This window comes from Bufo gargarizans, chromosome 1, assembly GCF_014858855.1.
Source record: "Bufo gargarizans isolate SCDJY-AF-19 chromosome 1, ASM1485885v1, whole genome shotgun sequence".
Lineage (NCBI taxonomy): Eukaryota > Metazoa > Chordata > Amphibia > Anura > Bufonidae > Bufo > Bufo gargarizans.
Window position 1 is genome coordinate 330,644,644 of NC_058080.1, and position 20,251 is coordinate 330,664,894.

The 20,251-nt window shown below is 42.8% G+C and overlaps 1 protein-coding gene across 3 annotated transcripts in view; it reads left to right on the forward strand.

Moving 5' to 3' along the window:
• The window catches only part of LOC122946477 (unconventional myosin-If-like), a 1,093,167-nt gene that overhangs the window by 83,230 nt on the left and 989,686 nt on the right, over window positions 1-20,251 (forward strand). For 2 of the 3 annotated variants that reach the window (XM_044306152.1, XM_044306170.1), the window contains exon 2: window positions 17,035-17,172. The exons of the other annotated variant lie outside the window; for it this stretch is intronic. In XM_044306152.1, coding sequence (XP_044162087.1) covers window positions 17,035-17,172 — 138 coding nt within the window. The remainder of the gene's footprint in view (window positions 1-17,034; window positions 17,173-20,251) is intronic. 3 annotated transcript variants of the gene reach the window in all.

The window sequence follows — 20,251 nt, forward strand, 5'->3', positions numbered from 1 at the left end:
TGGATGTCAGCTGACTCTGTGTCTAGTATCGTCAGCTAATTCTGCGCTCGATGAAATCAAGTGTTGCCAGGGTTTTCGTTCCAGGAACTTAGATCAAATCCAGGGGAGACTCTCTGCCAGCATGCCGGTGCAAGGTACAGTCCATACGCATTTTGGGGACGTGGCCCCTTCCTCAGTGGTAACCTTGCTCTGTCTCCCCTCCTCATTTTATATTCCAAATTGGGGTAAATGTCAAAAGCTGTGCTGGAATCGTGGTAACTCTCAGGTAGATGTAAAACCCGGATTTCCATGGTATGACTCCCATATATTTCCTGTGCGGTTTTTGTTGTCAAGTTGCATTTTTTGGGAGTTCATAGCTACTTACATACGATGCCAAACATATTGGTTGTTAAATACACATATATTCCATGTCACTATAATTTGTGTTAGCGTAATTGTTTATTCCTAAATACAGCCATAAACATAGAATTATGCTGCAATATATTAGGCTTCTTTAGAATATATGTAAAAAATGTGCAATAAGACAACTATTTTAGCTAGAAAGCTATGAGAACTATACCACAATCCTATTTCTTCTACAGATGCATGAAGAAACAGCATTTTTAAATCTGTGGTTACTATGCGTTTCTCATGCGATTTCTTAGCCAAGTTGCGTTTTTTGTACCGAAGCTGCTAAAATTCAATATGCAACATAGTAGATAAAAAATAAATTCTAAATACATTTTAAAAATATATATAATTTCATAAAAACATAATTTTTCCTCCAATGTAAATACTAATTGGTTCCCTGATAGACGTCCTCTATGAAAAGTTTACATGGGAAGAGAAGAAACACCTTCACAGGAACCCAAATAATTCCCAATCTGCATTTAACCCATTGGGTGCCAGTGAACCAAAATCGAATATCAGTTTTGATTCCAGTCTAGACATCTTTTTTACCAGATCTCCACCCCTCCAATCTGGTTCTACTTTGGCTAGTGCTGTATAGATCATGCCAGTTGGATTGTAATGACCGGCAACACACACAAGGAGGAAAACAGGGAAAGTCCTGCCCAAGGGAGAGGGAAAGGTGGTGACCCCTAACTCACCTTGCAGCTGGCACCTGCCTGCCCTGACGTCCCTAGACGGGTTCCTCACCCGTGCGGCGATCACGTGCCTAAACCCTGGCTTTCCCTGAAATGAGCCCTAGATAATGAACGGGCCGGTGGGATTGCTAGTCCTCACCACTGCACTAAGAGGGAAACACCAGGGAAAGGACAGACAAACACAGACAAACACAAACACCCAGGTGGACGGCAACAATTGTCCACAAAGGTCCAACAGGGATCCGGAGGGTAGCGTTCTAAGGCAACACTCAGAGAACGCAGCAACACAGCTCCAGTGGGTCAGAATAGATGTCCAGGCAGGAAGCTCTATATCTGGCAACCAGAGAAGTGTGAGAGGGGAATATAAGGAGGATTGGGAGTGCTGGACAAGGAACAGCTGAGAGAAGGAGCTACGGATCCCTGAGTGAGCCAAAAGGGTTTGTAAAGCAAACCCAGAAAGCTACAATAAGGAAACTTCCCTATCTGACATAGAGCGTGCAGCCAACCGCTGCGACCTCCTGACCCCGGGTACAACGGAGTCAGGCGTGGCTCTTGACACCCTCGTGACATGGATCTTTGTTATTAAACAAAACAAGAAATGCAACAGCTCACTGCAAACCAAATAAAGTACAAAATTGCATCATAATATCAAATGCTGAACTAATAAGTTAGAGATATTTGGCAAATCGTTTTGTACAAAATTATTTGAGCCCGTCTGCCGACCGTCAAGGCAATCTCTAGTTAGACGGGTTCCTAACACTAAATATATCTGTTATGTGCCATAGCAGCTATCATACAATTCAGAAAGTGCAGGTTCCACTTACATGCTGGATCCGCCTGAATTTCCGTCATTTTCGGTGCCAAAATGGCCTCCACTATATCCAGGGAAAGCAGTCACCAGCATGCACGCCGGGCCCACTCCACACCACCCCCGGCGCCACATGGTCACCAAGGACTGCAATGAGAGTCCACACACTATCTCTCTCCTGGTGCCATGTGGCCTCAGTGAGTGATGGGGAGTGGGCCAGGCTATATACTAACACTAATTAAAATCAACCTGTGGGACAAACGAGCTGGTCAGGAGTGCACGACTAAAGAGGCAGCCACACCTCCAGCACAAACTGCAGAGAAAAAAGGGGGTCAGTCAGCACATCCCAAAGCGCAGGGGCACGTTGCTATGGCTGAGAACAAGACTGTTAAACAAAACAAGGAATGCAACAGCTCACTGCAAACCAAATAAAGTACAAAATTGCATCATAATATCAAATGCTGAACTAATAAGTTAGAGATATTTGGCAAATCGTTTTGTACAAAATTATTTGAGCCCGTCTGCCGACCGTCAAGGCAATCTCTAGTTAGACGGGTTCCTAACACTAAATATATCTGTTATGTGCCATAGCAGCTATCATACAATTCAGAAAGTGCAGGTTCCACTTACATGCTGGATCCGCCTGAATTTCCGTCATTTTCGGTGCCAAAATGGCCTCCACTATATCCAGGGAAAGCAGTCACCAGCATGCACGCCGGGCCCACTCCACACCACCCCCGGCGCCACATGGTCACCAAGGACTGCAATGAGAGTCCACACACTATCTCTCTCCTGGTGCCATGTGGCCTCAGTGAGTGATGGGGAGTGGGCCAGGCTATATACTAACACTAATTAAAATCAACCTGTGGGACAAACGATGGATCTTTGTTATGGCACATTTTAAAATGTCTAGATACGGTGTGGTTCTCATAGCCTCGCCGTATATTTGCCACATGTTCAGAGATCCTTTTTTTTAGGAGTCTTAGTGCGGCCAACATATTGTTTATTACAGGGGCATGTTAATAAATAGATGACACTTTTACTATTGCAAGTAAAAAAAGTTTTTATCTCGTGTGAGTAGCCATTACTATTAGAAGTGGCCTTCAACGTTTTTTTAGGAAAATTTGTTATCTTACAGTTAGGGCAGGAGTTGCATCTATAAAAACCCTCAAAGCAAAGCCAATGTTTGTTTCCCATGTAGTTGGATCTTTTGACTGTAGGAGCTATCTTTACACCCAGATTCTCAGCACGTGTGTATACTATTTTAGGTTTAGGTGGTAACACAGGTCCTATAATCTTATATTTTAACAAGAAGGGCCAATGTTTAATAATACTGGCTTCCACCTTCCTGTATTGGGTGTTAAAGGGTAATACTATTTGTAACCCTTAATGTGGCACTAGCCAAAGTAGAACCAGATTGGAGGGGTGGAGATCTGGTAAAAAAAAGATGTCTAGACTGGAATCAAAACTGATATTCGATTTTGGTTCACTGGCACCCAATGGGTTAAATGCAGATTGGGAATTATTTGGGTTCCTGTGAAGGTGTTTCTTTTCTTCCCATGTAAACTTTTCATAGAGGACGTCTATCAGGGAACCAATTAGTATTTACATTGGAGGAAAAATTATGTTTTTATGAAATTATATATTTTTAAAATGTATTTAGAATTTATTTAAAATTTATTTAGCATTTATCTTTATCTACTATGTTGCATATTGAATTTTAGCAGCTTTGGTACAAAAAACGCAACTTGGCTAAGAAATCGAATGAGAATTCTGGTATAGTTCTCATAGCTTTCTAGCTAAAATGGTTGTCTTATTGCACATTTTTTACATATATTCTAAAGAAGCCTAATATATTGCAGCATAATTCTATGTTTATGGCTGTATTTAGGAATAAACGATTACGCTAACACAAATTATAGTGAAATGGAATATATGTGTATTTAACAACCAATATGTTTGGCATCGTATGTAAGTAGCTATGAACTCCAAAAAAATGCAACTTGACAACAAAAACCGCACAGGAAATATATGGGAGTCATACCATGGAAATCCGGGTTTTACATCTACCTGAGAGTTACCACGATTCCAGCACAGCTTTTGACATTTACCCCAATTTGGAATATAAAAGGAGGAGGGGAGACAGAGCAAGGTTACCATTGAGGAAGGGGCCACGTCCCCAAAATGCGTATGGACTGTACCTTGCACCGACATGCTGGCAGAGAGTCTCCCCTGGATTTTATCTAAGTTCCTGGAACAAAAACCCTGGCAACACTTCATTTCATCGAGCGCAGAATTTGCTGACGATACTGGACACAGAGTCAGCTGACATCCACTTCATCACAGATCACAGAGTCGGCATTCTGACACGAATGAGCAATTACAAATAGGTGGGACGCCACCCTGCTTATCGCATTGTACCCTCCAGTCTCTCCCGTTATACTGCAAAGACTGGTGACTTACATATATGCGCGAATAGAGTTAGCCAGGAGTGGAACTGTGAAAAATATAAGACATTCTGACCCGAAACATGGGAAATTTATTTTGAGGAAAGACTTTGGCAGTTTTCCATAGTTGGCTTCTAACTAGTGCCACATTCTCTGCTGTACCTAAAGAGGAACATACGATTTGTACAAAACGCATAATTAGCCTGCGGTTTATGCGGATGGTCTTGAAATCATCATTGCCTTTTGATACATCTGTTGCACTACCCACCGCTGCTTGCTGCTATTTGATACTATTTATGTTATTTATGTTCTATTGCTGTTATTGATATATTACTGCCATATATTAGGAGATTGTCATTTTATGCTGTTATGATATTTTATGCTGCTATAATTGTCACGGAAGGTGTACAGGAAACAAGACAATGCAAAAGAATATATGAATATACAAATAAATGTACAGCACTTATCTTGTAGAAGACTGGGAAATAGGATCAGCATGCACACACACTCGAGGAAGTTGTATAAGCCGCACACTAATGCATTATCTATACAGCACTAGCCAAAGTAGAACCAGATTGGAGGGGTGGAGATCTGGTAAAAAAAAGATGTCTAGACTGGAATCAAAACTGATATTAGATTTTGGTTCACTGGCACCCAATCGGTAAAATGCAGATTGGGAATTATTTGGGTTCCTGTGAAGGTGTTTCTTCTCTTCCCATGTAAACTTTTCATAGAGGATGTCTATCAGGGAGCCAATTAGTATTTACATCGGAGGAAAAATTATGTTTTTAATGTTTTTATGAAATTATATATTTTTAAAATGTATTTAGAAGTTATTAAAAATTTATTTTTTATCTACTATGTTGCATATTCAATTTTAGCAGCGTTGGTACAAAAAAAGCAAATTGGCTAAGAAATCGCATGAGAAACGCATAGCAACCACGGATTTAAAAATACTGATTCTTCATGCATCTGTGGAAGAAACAGGATTGTGGTATAGTCCTCTTAGCTTTCTAGCTAAAATAGTTGTCTCATTGCACATTTTTTACTTATATTCTAAAGAAGCCTAATATATTGCAGCATAATTCTATGTTTATGGCTGTATTTAGGAATAAACGATTACGCTAACACATATTATAGTGAAATGGAATATATGTGTATTTAACAACCAATATGTTTGGCATCGTATGTAAGTAGCTATGAACTCCAAAAAAAGGCACAGGAAATATATGGGAGTCATACCATGGAAATCCGGGTTTTACATCTACCTGGGAGTTGCCAAGATTCCTGCACAGCTTTTGACATTTACCCCAATTTGGAATATAAAAAGGAAAAGGGGAAACAGAGCAAGGTTACCACTGAGGAAGGGGCCACGTCCCTGAAACGCGTATGGGCTATATCTTGCACCGACATGCTGGCAGAGAGTCTCCCCTGGATTTGATCTAAGTTCCTGGAACGAAAACCCTGGCAACACTTGATTTCATCGAGCGCAGAATTTGCTGACAATACTGGACACAGAGTCAGCTGACATCCACATCATCACAGATCACCTAGTCGGCATTCAGACATGGGAAACGAGCAAGAGTAAGGTAACACTGAATGAGCAATTACAAATAGGTGGGCTAAAAATTGTCCACACGCTGCTGTATCTCTGCATGCCGGATGACTTGCGTGACTTCTCTGCCACCAACTAGGGTTCAAGCCGTAATGTTTTAGGGCACTTTCTGCCTGGAAAACATCAATTTTTCCGGCCGCTGCTACAGCAGCGGCTGCAACAATGCTTGGTTTTTCAGGCATGTGTACATGCCTAATTTTTCTGGCCTCTGGTGCTGCAGGGTAACGATCACGAAGGGGAATTGACACATGTATGTGCCTTTTTTTGTTTTGTTTTTGCAGCCACAGTGGCTGCAAAAACAAAAGAAAAAAAAAAGGCACATACATGTGTCAATTCCCCTTCGTGATCATTACCTTGTTGTTGTGAATGGGCTTGCGTATCACAATGAAGCGATCACCTCTATGAGTGTGTTGGTAATAGCAATGTTGGCACACCCCAGATGATAAGGTCGTTGCTTCATTGTGAACAGACCAAAAGTGATCGGCTGGATAATTTTGCATAGAGAAAACATACATTTTCTTTGTGATCATCTAAGGTGATCATTAAAGCCTACTAGGCCAACAATGGGCCCACACTGCAGAATCATTGTTTTCTGGGTCACTTAACTGTCACTGAACTACCTTAGCACGACCATAGGCTTTGAAAAACCTCCATTGCCTGCAATCTCCCAAACGTGCGCACGAGCACAGTCATCACTACACCAAGATTGATGCATAGAGGAATAAAATTTATGTCATGAGTGTGTCAACTATTTACAACTCTTCGCGGTTGTCTACAATCTATTCAATACACTTCCCCTGATAGGAATAGTACTACTTAACACGCCACTCATATCTGGTGGCACAGTACATTGTACGGCGCATGCGCAGTGTCCCAAATTGGAAGTAAGAGGACCGACCAAGCATCTTTTTCCATCTCCCGGTTCCTAAAATCTATTTCATACACGTCCCCGATATGGGACGTAACAGGGGTTAAACTGATAGGAATAGTACTACTTAACACACCACTCTTATCTGGTGGCACAGTACATTGCAAGGCGTACGCGCAGTGCCCCAAATTGGAAGTAAGAGGACCAACCAAGCATCTTTTTCCATCTCCCAGTTCCTAAAATCTATTCCATACACCGGCCCCTGATAGGGGACAAAACTTTTTTATTTACATTTTTGGCCACGTTACTGAATACTCATGCCCAATGACTGTAGGCTCATGCGTCCTTTTGACAAACTTGGTCAGTCAAACCCAAGGCAACATCATCGACCTGATCCCATATGCGTTTTTTCTGGAGCGTGCCCTGCGAAGAGTGCTGGATCAGGCCGTAGATGAGCATGAAGAGGAAGAGTTGTGGTCACCATCACCACCAGAAGCAGCCTTGTCGTCGTCGATTGCTGGACCTGCGGCAACGCAGAGAGAGGAGTCTGAAGAAGAGGAGTCAGAGGAGGAAGGTGGCTTTGAGGAGGTGGAAGACCAACCACAGCAGGCGCCAGGAGGCTTGTTGTCACCTTTCGGGGTCCCTTGGTGTTGTACGTGGCTGGGTGGAGGAAGAGACCTTCAATGACGTCAGTGAGGACAAGGAACGGGACATGGCTAGCTTGGTATCCAACGTTGTGCAAATGAGGAGTTTCAGGTTGTGCAAATGGACTGTTTTCCAGTGCTTTAAACGCAGAGTTTGGTCTGTCAGAGTTTGGTCTGTCACTGTGAAGCGAGCGTAACCCTTGCACTATCTGATCGATACAACATCATAGCTGATCGCATACACACACAATGGATGTTTTAAAGCACGTTATTCCAAACAATTTAGGAATGTTAGGTGATTTATGCCCTTTATAGATTAAAACCGGACTCTGCGTCAAATACGTAATTTTCCATGGGAGTTTTGCCATGGACCCTCCTCCGGCATGCCACAATCCAGTTGTTAGTCCCCTTGAAACAACTTTTCCGTTACTATTGTGGCCAGAAAGAGTCCCTGTGGGTTATAAAATTTGCCTGCCTATTGAAGTCTATGGTGGTTCGCCCGTTTGCGAACATTTGCAAAAATTTTTAACGCAAACGGAAAATTTTATGTTTGCAACATCTTTATTTACAAGGTACTGTATGTTGGAGTATCGTGGAGTGATGTTATTTATATGGGACTAATTGTTAAGGGGGTGATGTTATTTACATGGGACTGTGTGCTGGAGGTGTCTAGGGAGGGGATGATGTTATTTACATGGGAATGTATGTTGATGGTGGCTGTAGGAGAGAGTGATGTTATTAACATGGGATTAAAATGTTAGAGGGTGCTGAGGGAGGGAATGATGTTATTTACATGAGATTGTGTGTTGTAGGTGGCTGGGGAGGGGGTGATGTTATTTACATGGGACTGTATGTTGAAGGCGGCTGTGGGAGGGACTGATGCTATTTGCATGGGACTGTATGTTGATGGTGGCTATGGGAGAGACTGATGTTATTTACATGGGACTGAATGTTGAGGGGGCAATGTTATTTACAAACCGGATTCCAAAAAAGTTGGGACACTATACAAATCGTGAATAAAAACTGAATGCAATGATGTGGAGGTGCCAACTTCTAATATTTTATTCAGAATAGAACATAAATCACGGAACAAAAGTTTAAACTGAGAAAATGTACCATTTTAAGGGAAAAATATGTTGACAGAATTTCATGGTGTCAACAAATCCCCAAAAAGTTGGGACAAGGCCATTTTCACCACTGTGTGGCATCTCCCCTTCTTCTTACAACACTCAACAGACGTCTGGGGACCGAGGAGACCAGTTTCTCAAGTTTAGAAATAGGAATGCTCTCCCATTCTTGTCTAATACAGGCCTCTAACTGTTCAATCGTCTTGGGCCTTCTTTGTTGCACCTTCCTCTTTATGATGCGCCAAATGTTCTCTATAGGTTAAAGATCTGGACTGCAGACTGGCCATTTCAGTACCCGGATCCTTCTCCTACGCAGCCATGATGTTGTGATTGATGCAGAATGTGGTCTGGCATTATCGTGTTGAAAAATGCAGGGTCTTCCCTGAAAGAGATGACGTCTGGATGGGAGCATATGTTGTTCTAGAACCTGAATATATTTTTCTGCATTGATGGTGCCTTTCCAGACAGGCAAGCTGCCCATGCCACACACACTCAAGCAACCCCATACCATCAGAGATGCAGGCTTCTGAACTGAGCGTTGATAACAACTTGGGTTGTCCTGGTCCTCTTTGGTCCGGATGACATGGCGTCCCAGATTTCCAAAAAGAACAGTACTTTGGAACAGTCTTCCATTTTGCCACACTCCATTTTAAATGATCCCTGGCCCAGTGAAAACACCTGAGCTTGTGGAGCTTGCTTCTTTGCACTGTAGAGTTTCAGCTGGCAACGGCGGATGGAACGGTGGATTGTGTTCACTGACAATGGTTTCTGGAAGTATTCCTGAGCCCATTCTGTGATTTCCTTTACAGTAGCATTCCTGTTTGTGGTGCAGTGTCGTTTAAGGGCCCGGAGATCACGGGCATCCAGTATGGTTTTACGGCCTTGACCCTTACGCACAGAGATTGTTCCAGATTCTCTGAATCTTCGGATGATGTTATGCACAGTTGATGATGATAGATGCAAAGTCTTTGCAATTTTTTGCTGGGTAACACCTTTCTGATATTGCTTCACTATCTTTCTGTGCAACATTGTGGGAATTGGTGATCCTCTACCCATCTTGGCTTCTGAGAGACACTGCCACTCTGAGAAGCTCTTTTTATACCCAATCATGTTGCCAATTGACCTAATTAGTGTTAATTGGTCTTCCAGCTCTTCGTTATGCTCAAATTTACTTTTTACAGCCTCTTATTGCTACTTGTCTCAACTTTTTGGGGATTTGTTGACACCGTGAAAATTTGAATCAACTTATTTTTCCTTTAAAATGATACATTTACTCGGATTAAACGTTTGATCTGTCATCTACGTTCTATTGCAAATAAAATATTGACATTTGCCATCTCCACATCATTGCATTCAGTTTTTATTCACAATTAGTTTAGTGTCCCAACTTTTTGGGAATCCGGTTTGTACATGGGATCCATTTTGAAGTCGGCTGGGGGAGGAAGTGATGTTATTTACATGGGATTGAATGTTGAGAGGTTGAAGTTGTTTACATGGGATTGCATGTTGAAGGCAGCTGGGTAAGGGGTGATATTATTTACATGGGACTGTATGTTGAAGGCAGAGGGGGAGGGGGTGATGTTATTTACATGGGACTGTATATTGGAAGGGCTGAATGTAGGGAAGTGATTTTTTACATGGGGCTGTATTTTGCAGAGGGCAGTAGATAGAGGAGGATGTTTTTTTTTTACTTGGAACTGTATATTGGAGGGGGCTGGAGAGATGGTGTGATATTATTTACATGGGACTCTATGGAGGGAGATAGTGTTATTTACATGGGACTTTATGGTGAAGGGGCTGAGGAACTATAATTTCTGAGCACACTAAAGAGGAATATAACTGAGGGGGCGCTGCAAGGGGCATTCTAAATACTGGCACTTTAGAGCGAGAATTCTAACAGTAGGGGGCAATTAAATTCATGGGGGCTCTAAGGAGCATGGGGGCATTTTATTTTGCAAACTGTTGTAATTCCTACACCGTTCACCTGATTTGGATGTAAGTACCCTCAAATTAAATCTGACTGTCTGCAGTTAAAGCACATCTTGTTTGTTTCATTTCAAATCCATTGTGGTGGTGTATAAAGTCAAAATTATTAGAATTGTTTAGATGTCCCAATCTTTATGGACCTGTCTGTACATAAACTCTTAATTGTATGTATACTAATGTCAGAAGCCTGACTTATAAAACTGGTGAACTGGAATGAGTCATGTGTGAGGAGGACTATGACATAGTGGGAATAACAGACATGGCTGGATGACAGCTATGACTGGGCAGTTACTATAGAAGGTTACATTCTGTTTAGAAAGGATCGCAAAAAACGCAGAATGCCTTTATGTGAGGGACTGTCTAGAGCCCACAGTCTGAGAAGATATAAGTAAGGGACATGAACATGTAGAGTCACTGTGGGTAGAAATACATGGAGGCAAAACAATAATAAAATACTAATAGGAGTTTATTATAAACCACCTAATATACCAGAGTCCACAGAAAATCTGCTACTACACGAGATAGACGAGGCAGCATATCTTAATGAGGTTGTTATTATGGGGGACTTCAACTACCCAGATATAGACTGGGAAACTGAAACCTGTATATCTCATAAAGGACACAGGTTCTTGGTAATCACCAAAGACAATTACCTTTCCAAACTAGTTCAGGACACGACTAGAGGGACAGCCATGCTGGGCTTAGTATTAACCAATAGACCTAACAGAACAACATATAGGTCCTTCTAAAAAAATTAGCATAATGTGATAAAGTTCATTATTTTCTGTAACGTACTGATAAACATTAGACTTTCATATATTTTAGATTCATTACACACCAACTGAAGTAGTTCAAGCCTTTTATTGTTTTAATATTGATGATTTTGACATACAGCTCATGAAAACCTAAATTTCCTATCTAAAAAAATTAGCATATTTCATCCGACCAATAAAAGAAAAGTGTTTTTAATACAAAAAAAGTCAACCTTCAAATAATTATGTTCAGTTATGCACTCAATACTTGGTCGGGAATCCTTTTGCAGAAATGACTGCTTCAATGCGGCGTGGCATGGAGGCAATCAGCCTGTGGCACTGCTGAGGTGTTATGGAGGCCCAGGATGCTTCGATAGCGGCCTTAAGCTCATCCAGAGTGTTGTGTCTTGCGTCTCTCAACTTTCTCTTCCCAATATCCCACAGATTCTCTATGGAGTTCAGGTCAGGAGAGTTGGCAGGCCAATTGAGCACAGTAATACCATGGTCAGTAAACCATTTACCAGTGGTTTTGGCACTGTGAGCAGGTGCCAGGTCGTGCTGAAAAATTAAATCTTCATCTCCATAAAAATGGAAGCATGAAGTGCTCCAAAATCTCCTGATAGCTAGCCGCATCGACCCTGCCCTTGATAAAACACAGTGGACCAACACCAGCAGCTGACATGGCACCCCAGACCATCACTGACTGTGGGTACTTGACACTGGACTTCAGGCATTTTGGCATTTCCCTCTCCCCAGTCTTCCTCCAGACTCTGGCACCTTGATTTCCGAATGACATGCAAAATTAGCTTTCATCCGAAAAAAGTACTTTGGACCATTGAGCAACAGTCCAGTGCTGCTTCTCTGTAGCCCAGGTCAGGCGCTTCTGCCGCTGTTTCTGGTTCAAAAGTGGCTTGACCTGGGGAATGCGGCACCTGTAGCCCATTTCCTGCACACACCTGTACACGGTGGCTCTGGATGTTTCTACTCCAGACTCAGTCCACTGCTTCCGCAGGTCCCCCAAGGTCTGGAATCGGTCCTCCTCCACAATCTTCCTTCTCGTTCTGCAGCGTTTTCTGCCACACTTTTTCCTTCCCACAGACTTCCCACTGAGGTGCCTTGATACAGCACTCTGGGAACAGCCTATTCGTTCAGAAATTTCTTTCTGTGTCTTACCCTCTTGCTTGAGGGTGTCAATGATGGCCTTCTGGACAGCAGTCAGGTCGGCAGTCTTACCCATGATTGCGGTTTTGAGTAATGAACCAGGCTGGGAGTTTTTAAAAGCCTCAGGAGTCTTTTGCAGGTGTTTAGAGTTAATTAGTTGATTCAGATGATTAGGTTAATAGCTCGTTTAGAGAACCTTTTCATGATATGCTAATTTTTTGAGATAGGAATTTGGGGTTTTCATGAGCTGTATGCCAAAATCATCAATATTAAAACAATAAAAGGCTTGAACTACTTCAGTTGGTGTGTAATGAATCTAAAATATATGAAAGTCTAATGTTTATCAGTACATTACAGAAAATAATGAACTTTATCACAATATGCTAATTTTTTAGAAGGACCTGTATATGAGAATTTAACATTTTCAGAAAATACAATGTACATGACCTACTGTGCCGATTTTCCACACAAAATCAGCACGCAATCCTGATCATGTGCATTTAGCCCTAAAATCAAACAGACTTGCAGAACAGGTCACCACAGGCCGTGGTTCCTCCTAGATCTGGAAGCATCAAAAATCATGTATTCACAGGCGTGCTCCTCACCGGCAAGGCCCTGTATTGTTTCCCATAGTGATTCTTCATTTACCACATAAAACAGCAGTGTCTATTGAGCAGATGGACTTGTCCACCACGATTGCTTTGTGGGAGAGTTGCTAGGGTATTTATGGCCCATTTCCACCCTGCTGTAAAGGCCTGAAGTCAGGAGTCAATACAATGTTGAGCTAAACAGTACCCCCCAAAGTGATAGTGATCAATTTGATAACAATTTGATAACACACGCTATTTTTTTTATTTTTTTTGCTATGGTTATTGAAATTTCTGTGAAAATCCTGTTCATGTCCAATGTTATCATAAAGAGAAAAAAAACTAAGGGGGAGATTTATCAAGGCCGATGCTTTCTACTCTGGTCTTGATATCCCCTGGGCTGCTGGAGGATGCATCTAATCAGTGGCGTGCCTAGGGTGTTTGGCCCCCGGGGCGGGTCTTTTCTCTGCACCCTCCCCAATACTTGACCACATACCTCTTACATCCAGGGACATCACCTGTCATGTGGACCTTCTCTTTCCTCTTCTCCTCTGTTAGACCGCCATGACAAATTCATTCAGCCGCATCTTGTCTCTACAGAGTTTGTTCGATTTCTTAGTTTTTTCATCAACCTCCCCATCCTGGTGTCCCCACAGTGTCATTCTGCTGCCACCCCCAATATTGTGCCCGTTGTGCCCCCAATGCACCAGGCACTATACTGCTGAAAAAATAGTGACATATTTGGGGTCATTTATCAAACTGGTGTAAGTAGAACTGGATTTCCAAAAGAGCTGTCAAATATGAAAGGTGGAATCTGATTGGCTGCTATGGGCGACTAAGCCAGTTCTACTTTACACCAGTTTGATAAATTACCCCAAATGTTCCTATAGCATCCACAGCAGTTATAATGTCCCCTAAAGTGCCCCCAGTAATAATAACACCCTATATTGTGTTCCACGCAGTAATCCCTGTATAGTATCCCCAAAAATAATAGTATTGCCCCTACAGTGCCTCCCCAATAGCAAGGCCCCCCATATAGCAATTTCCCCCACACTACCCCCACACAGTAGTTTCCCTCACACTGCCCCCATACAGCAGTTTCCCTCACACTGCCCCATACAGTAGTTTCCCCACACTGCCCCCATACAGTAGTTTCCCCTACACTGCCCCCACACAGTAGTGTCCCCCACACAGTAGTTTCACCCACACTGCCCCATACTGTCGTTTTCCCCACACTTCCCCCACACAGAAGTTTCCCTCACATTGCCCCATACTGTAGTTTCCCCCACACAGTAGTTTCCCTCACACTGCCCCCATACTGTAGTTTCCCCCACACTGCCCCCATACTGTAGTTCCCCCCACAGTGCCCCCACACAGTAATGTCCCCAATACAGTAGTTTCCCCCACACTGCTACCATACTGTAGTTTCCCCCCACTGCCCCATACTGTAGTTTTCCCCACTCTGCCCCCACACAGTAGTTTACCCCACACTGCCCCCACACTGAATTTCCCCCCACACTGTCCCCATACAGTAGTTTCCCTTACAATGCCCTCATACAGTAGTTTTCCCTCACACTGCCCCAACAGCAATTTCCCCCACATTGCCCCATGCAGTAGTGTCCCCCACACAGTAGTCTCCCTCACACTGCCTCATACTGTAGTTTCCCCCACACAGTAGTTTCCCCCACACTGCCCCATACTGTAGTTTCCCCCACACTGCCCCCATACTGTAGTTTCCCCCACATTGTCCCCACACAGTAGTTTCCCCCACACTGCCCGCATACTGTAGTTTCCCTCACACTGCCCCCACACAGTAGTTTACCCCAGACTGCCCCCACAAAGTAATTTCCCCCACACTGCCCCCATACAGTAGTTTCCCTTACACTGCCCCCTTGCAGTAATTTTTCTCACACTGCCCCCCACAGTAATTTCCCCCACACTGCCCCATACAGTAGTGTCCCCCACACAGAAGTTTCCCCCACACTGCCCCCTTACAGTTGTTTCACCCACACTGCCCCCATATTGTAGTTTCCCCCACACTGCCCCACACAGTAGTTTCCCTCACACTGCCCCATACTGTAGTTTCCCCCACACTGCCCCATACTGTAGTTTCCCCCACACTGCCCCATACTGTAGTTTCCCCCACACTGCCCCATACTGTAGTTTCCCCCACACTGCCCCCATACAGTAGCGTCCCCCACACAGTAGTTTCCCCCACACTGCCTCCATACTGTAGTTTCTCCCACATTGCCCCCACACAGTAGTTTCCTTCACACTGCCCACATACAGTAGTGTCCCCCACACAGTAGGTTCCCCCACACTGCCCCTACACAGTAATTTCCCCCACAATGCCCCCCACACAGTAGTTTACCCCACACTGCCCCCGCACTGTAGTTTCCCCAACACTGCCCCCATACTGTAGTTTCCCCCACACTGCCCCACACAGTAGTTTCCCCCACACTGCCCCCATGCAGTAGTTTACCCCAGACTGCCCCCACAAAGTAATTTCCCCCACACTGCCCCCATACAGTAGTTTCCCTTACACTGCCCCCTTGCTGTAATTTTTCTCACACTGCCCCCATACAGTAGTGTCCCCCACACAGTTTCCCCCCACACTGGCCACATACAGTAGTGTCACCCACACAGTAGTTTCCCCCACACTGCCCCTACACAGTAATTTCCCCCACAATGTCCATATAGTAATTTGCCCCCCACATAGTAATCCCTCCTAAAATTATTGCCCCCACATAGTAATCCCTCCCATAATAATTTGCCACCACACAGTATGCCACCATATTTTCCTCCAACATAAAATACAAAATAAAAGCTAAATACTCACCTGCACTTGCTCGCAGAGTCCCTGCACAGTGCTGCTGAGTCCTGGCACAGGTGCGTCATCATGTGCACCTGCTCTGGGATTTCACTACCGTATAGGGCTCAACTAGGCCTGAAGCCTATGGCAGTGATCGTTGGCGGGGCAGGGAACTATGCGCTCTGCTCCCGTGCCCCGCTGCAGTATGTGGGCGTCAGCCCCCCCCCCCCCCCCCCGGGCACGCCACTGCATCTAATTTATCATGAGGAGCAGGCCTCTTCATAAATTAGGAGCAACCCCCTGCAGTCCATGAGCCTAAGCAGAAATCGAAGACAACTCAGAGCTGCTGTAGGTTTCTGGATTCATTTGCGCCATAAAACTGGTGAAATGGTAAATGAAGATAAAGTTATCACTGTGGTTGGCCACACCCCTTTGCTGCCCTTATCACACCCCCTTTTAAATAAAATAACACCTATGATTTTGAAAGCATTCTACTTTGCAGCTTTTTTCCTTTGCACAATTAATGACTAAAATAACTTGTGGTACATGAAAGAGAACAGAAGTTTGATGAGGATACATGTAACGTTACATATAGGTAGTAACCCATTTACTCAGTTCTACATAATCAAACTGCTTTGGCAATATCTTCAAGCACAACTCCATTTAAAACAAACAAAAAAATAACTAAAATTAAGCTTTGCATGGAGCTACTCACAAAACTCAAAGAAGCACAGATGCCTTCAGCTGCAAAGTGCACATGCAAAAGGTCAGCCAGTTTCATAGGTACAAATCTTCTGACAGATGCCCTTTAAGAAAAAAAAAAAAATTACCAGTGTTTGGGACCATGTCAGAAAAAAACACTTGCTTTCTTCAACATTAGTTTATATACAAGGAAAACATACAGGGTTTGTCCATTTTGAACAATCATTTTATTTTAGTAGAAAGGTTCCCCTGATGATAAGCCGTTATATTTGCCATTTTAGACTCTTGGAAATAACTGACTCTCAACATATGATAGTAAGGTACATGAAATGAGGTGGTCTGGGGTAGATATATTGCAGGTCTCTGAAAAGGACTTTAAGAATATAAAAAAAAACTCACTGTACTTAAATCTATCCTTACATGTTTTCTCACTTTTGTAGGGAAGCAAAGAAAGGTATCATTGGCAGAGCCAAAATGTCAAGCAAAGTGGAGTTGATGATATGGTGCTCCTTTCCAAAATCACAGAGGATGCTATAGTGGAGAACCTCAAAAAAAGATACATGGATGACTACATTTTTGTATCCTTTCCATCAATGTAATGTACTTTTATAAGATCTTGCTTGGAAACCTATTTGAACTGTGAGTAAAAAGTTCAAAATAGCAAAAAAACTTTCGCAGAGGACAATAGTAAAACTGGAACTGCAAATCAGTCATACCTTAGTTTACTGGAGTGCATTCTCCACACCTTTTTCCCTTTTAAAACTGCAGTTTTCAGATTTTTTTTTTTTAACATTGTCCTTTATGAAGCATGAAAGTAACTTCTGAAAAATGCATTGTCGTACAAATATTTAAAAATAGACTGGATGTTCAGAATCTTTTACTATACATAGTAACATAGTGACATAGTACTGATCCTTCTAAAAAAATTAGCATATTGTGATAAAGTTCATTATTTTCTGTAATGTACTGATAAACATTAGACTTTCATATATTTTAGATTCATTACACACCAACTGAAGTAGTTCAAGCCATTTATTGTTTTAATATTGATGATTTTGGCATACAGCTCATGAAAACCCCAAATTCCTATCTAAAAAAATTAGCATATCATGAAAAGGTTCTCTAAACGAGCTATTAACCTAATCATCTGAATCAACTAATTAACTCTAAACACCTGCAAAAGATTCCTGAGGCTTTTAAAAACTCCCAGCCTGGTTCATTACTCAAACCCACAATCATGGGTAAGACTGCCGACCTGACTGCTGTCCAGAAGGCCATCATTGACACCCTCAAGCAAGAGGGTAAGACACAGAAAGAAATTTCTGAACGAATAGGCTGTTCCCAGAGTGCTGTATCAAGGCACCTCAGTGGGAAGTCTGTGGGAAGGAAAAAGTGTGGCAGAAAACGCTGCAGAACGAGAAGGAAGATTGTGGAGGAGGACCGATTCCAGACCTTGGGGACCTGCGGAAGCAGTGGACTGAGTCTGGAGTAGAAACATCCAGAGCCACCGTGTACAGGCGTGTGCAGGAAATGGGCTACAGGTGCTGCATTCCCCAGGTCAAGCCACTTTTGAACCAGAAACAGCGGCAGAAGCGCCTGACCTGGGCTACAGAGAAGCAGCACTGGACTGTTGCTCAGTGGTCCAAAGTACTTTTTTCGGATGAAAGCAAATTTTGCATGTCATTCGGAAATCAAGGTGCCAGAGTCTGGAGGAAGACTAGGGAGAGGGAAATGCCAAAATGCCTGAAGTCCAGTGTCAAGTACCCACAGTCAGTGATGGTCTGGGGTGCCATGTCAGCTGCTGGTATTGGTCCACTGCGTTTTATCAAGGGCAGCTAGCTATCAGGAGATTTTGGAGCACTTCATGCTTCCATCTGTTGAAAAGCTTTATGGAGATGAAGATTTCATTTTTCAGCACGACCTGGCACCTGCTCACAGTGCCAAAACCACTGGTAAATGGTTTACTGACCATGGTATTACTGTGCTCAATTGGCCTGCCAACTCTCCTGACCTGAACTCCATAGAGAATCTGTGGGATATTGGGAAGAGAAAGTTGAGAGACGCAAGACACAACACTCTGGATGAGCTTAAGGCCGCTATCGAAGCATCCTGGGCCTCCATAACACCTCAGCAGTGCCACAGGCTGATTGCCTCCATGCCACGCCGCATTGAAGCAGTCATTTCTGCAAAAGGATTCCCGACCAAGTATTGAGTGCATAACTGAACATAATTATTTGAAGGTTGACTTTTTTTGTATTAAAAACACTTTTCTTTTATTGGTCGGATGAAATATGCTAATTTTTTGAGATAGGAAATTTAGGTTTTCATGAGCTGTATGCCAAAATCATCAATATTAAAACAATAAAAGGCTTGTGTAATGAATCTAAAATATATGAAAGTCTAATGTTTATCAGTACATTACAGAAAATAATGAACTTTATCACAATATGCTATTTTTTTTAGAAGGACCTGTATATAAGGCCGAAAAAAGACATTTGTCCATCCAGTTTGGCCTGCAAGTTGATCCAGAGGAATACTTAAAATAATGATGGCTCATCTGGGAAATCCGTATGGAAAGGTGCTCTTCTCAAGGATAACCTAGAGCCACGAGAAACAATAGAGAATGTATAAGAGGGGCACTCAAATATCAAGGAGCCTCTGACCGCAAATACATGTGGTGAATAGTTTAATAAACACTAATGAAACAAGGTATCATTAAATGACATATAACATCACATAAATTGACTATAAAACTGGCAGATAGCTGATAAAACAATCAAAATGTATGTTAGCATATATATACTGGGTCTGTATCGCCGTATGTGTCCGTATAAAACCTAGATGGAAAAATAATTGTTAAATCGACAGACACTATGAGCTAATGTCCCATATGGAGGTGAACGACCATAGACAGAGACATGCCGTTGGAGGGCGTATCTCTTGATTGATAAGTGGTTAGTAGAATACATATAGGAGTGTGTCCGCATTTCATATGTCCGATATGTATACGGAATAGCTATATGCTTAGCCACCGGATCACAAGCAAGTGACAGAATCCCTTTACACACTTCCGGTTGGGGGTCTTACCACTGGGTAGTACTGGGTTGCCGAATGTCTCCTCTCTTTCCTACACTGCCGGACCTGCTACTGGTGTCCTGTGTAGTCTTGCGGCATCAACGTGGCATCCCACGTGACTTAGTGGCGGTTGCACGTGACTGGAAGTCTACGTGATCGGGGAGTTGTACTACGTGTCAAGGTATGCGTCTCTTAGTTCCGCATCTCCAGGTGAAAAGTCCAATAAGACGTAGTTCAGTAATCCTGGATATGTATGAGTGGCTGATAAATCATAAGAAAAGCCACTTATGGCAAAGTCCATATAGATGCATTGCTTGCTACTCCGTCCAAATATACCATACTCGTTTCGGGGTACCTCCCCTTCTTCTGTGGCGGTATTTAGCAAGCAATAAATGCAACCTTTATATACTCAGATTTAAATGGAATGATGGGAGAATAATCCATCTCAAATTGTGGTACAGAGTAGTGGCAATGGAATAAAAAACGCATATGCATTTTCAGTGCGTTTATATATAAAATCACAGCAATCTGAATGTGCAATTTAAAGGATCAAGATCCACATAATAAAAATTTATAAAAAAC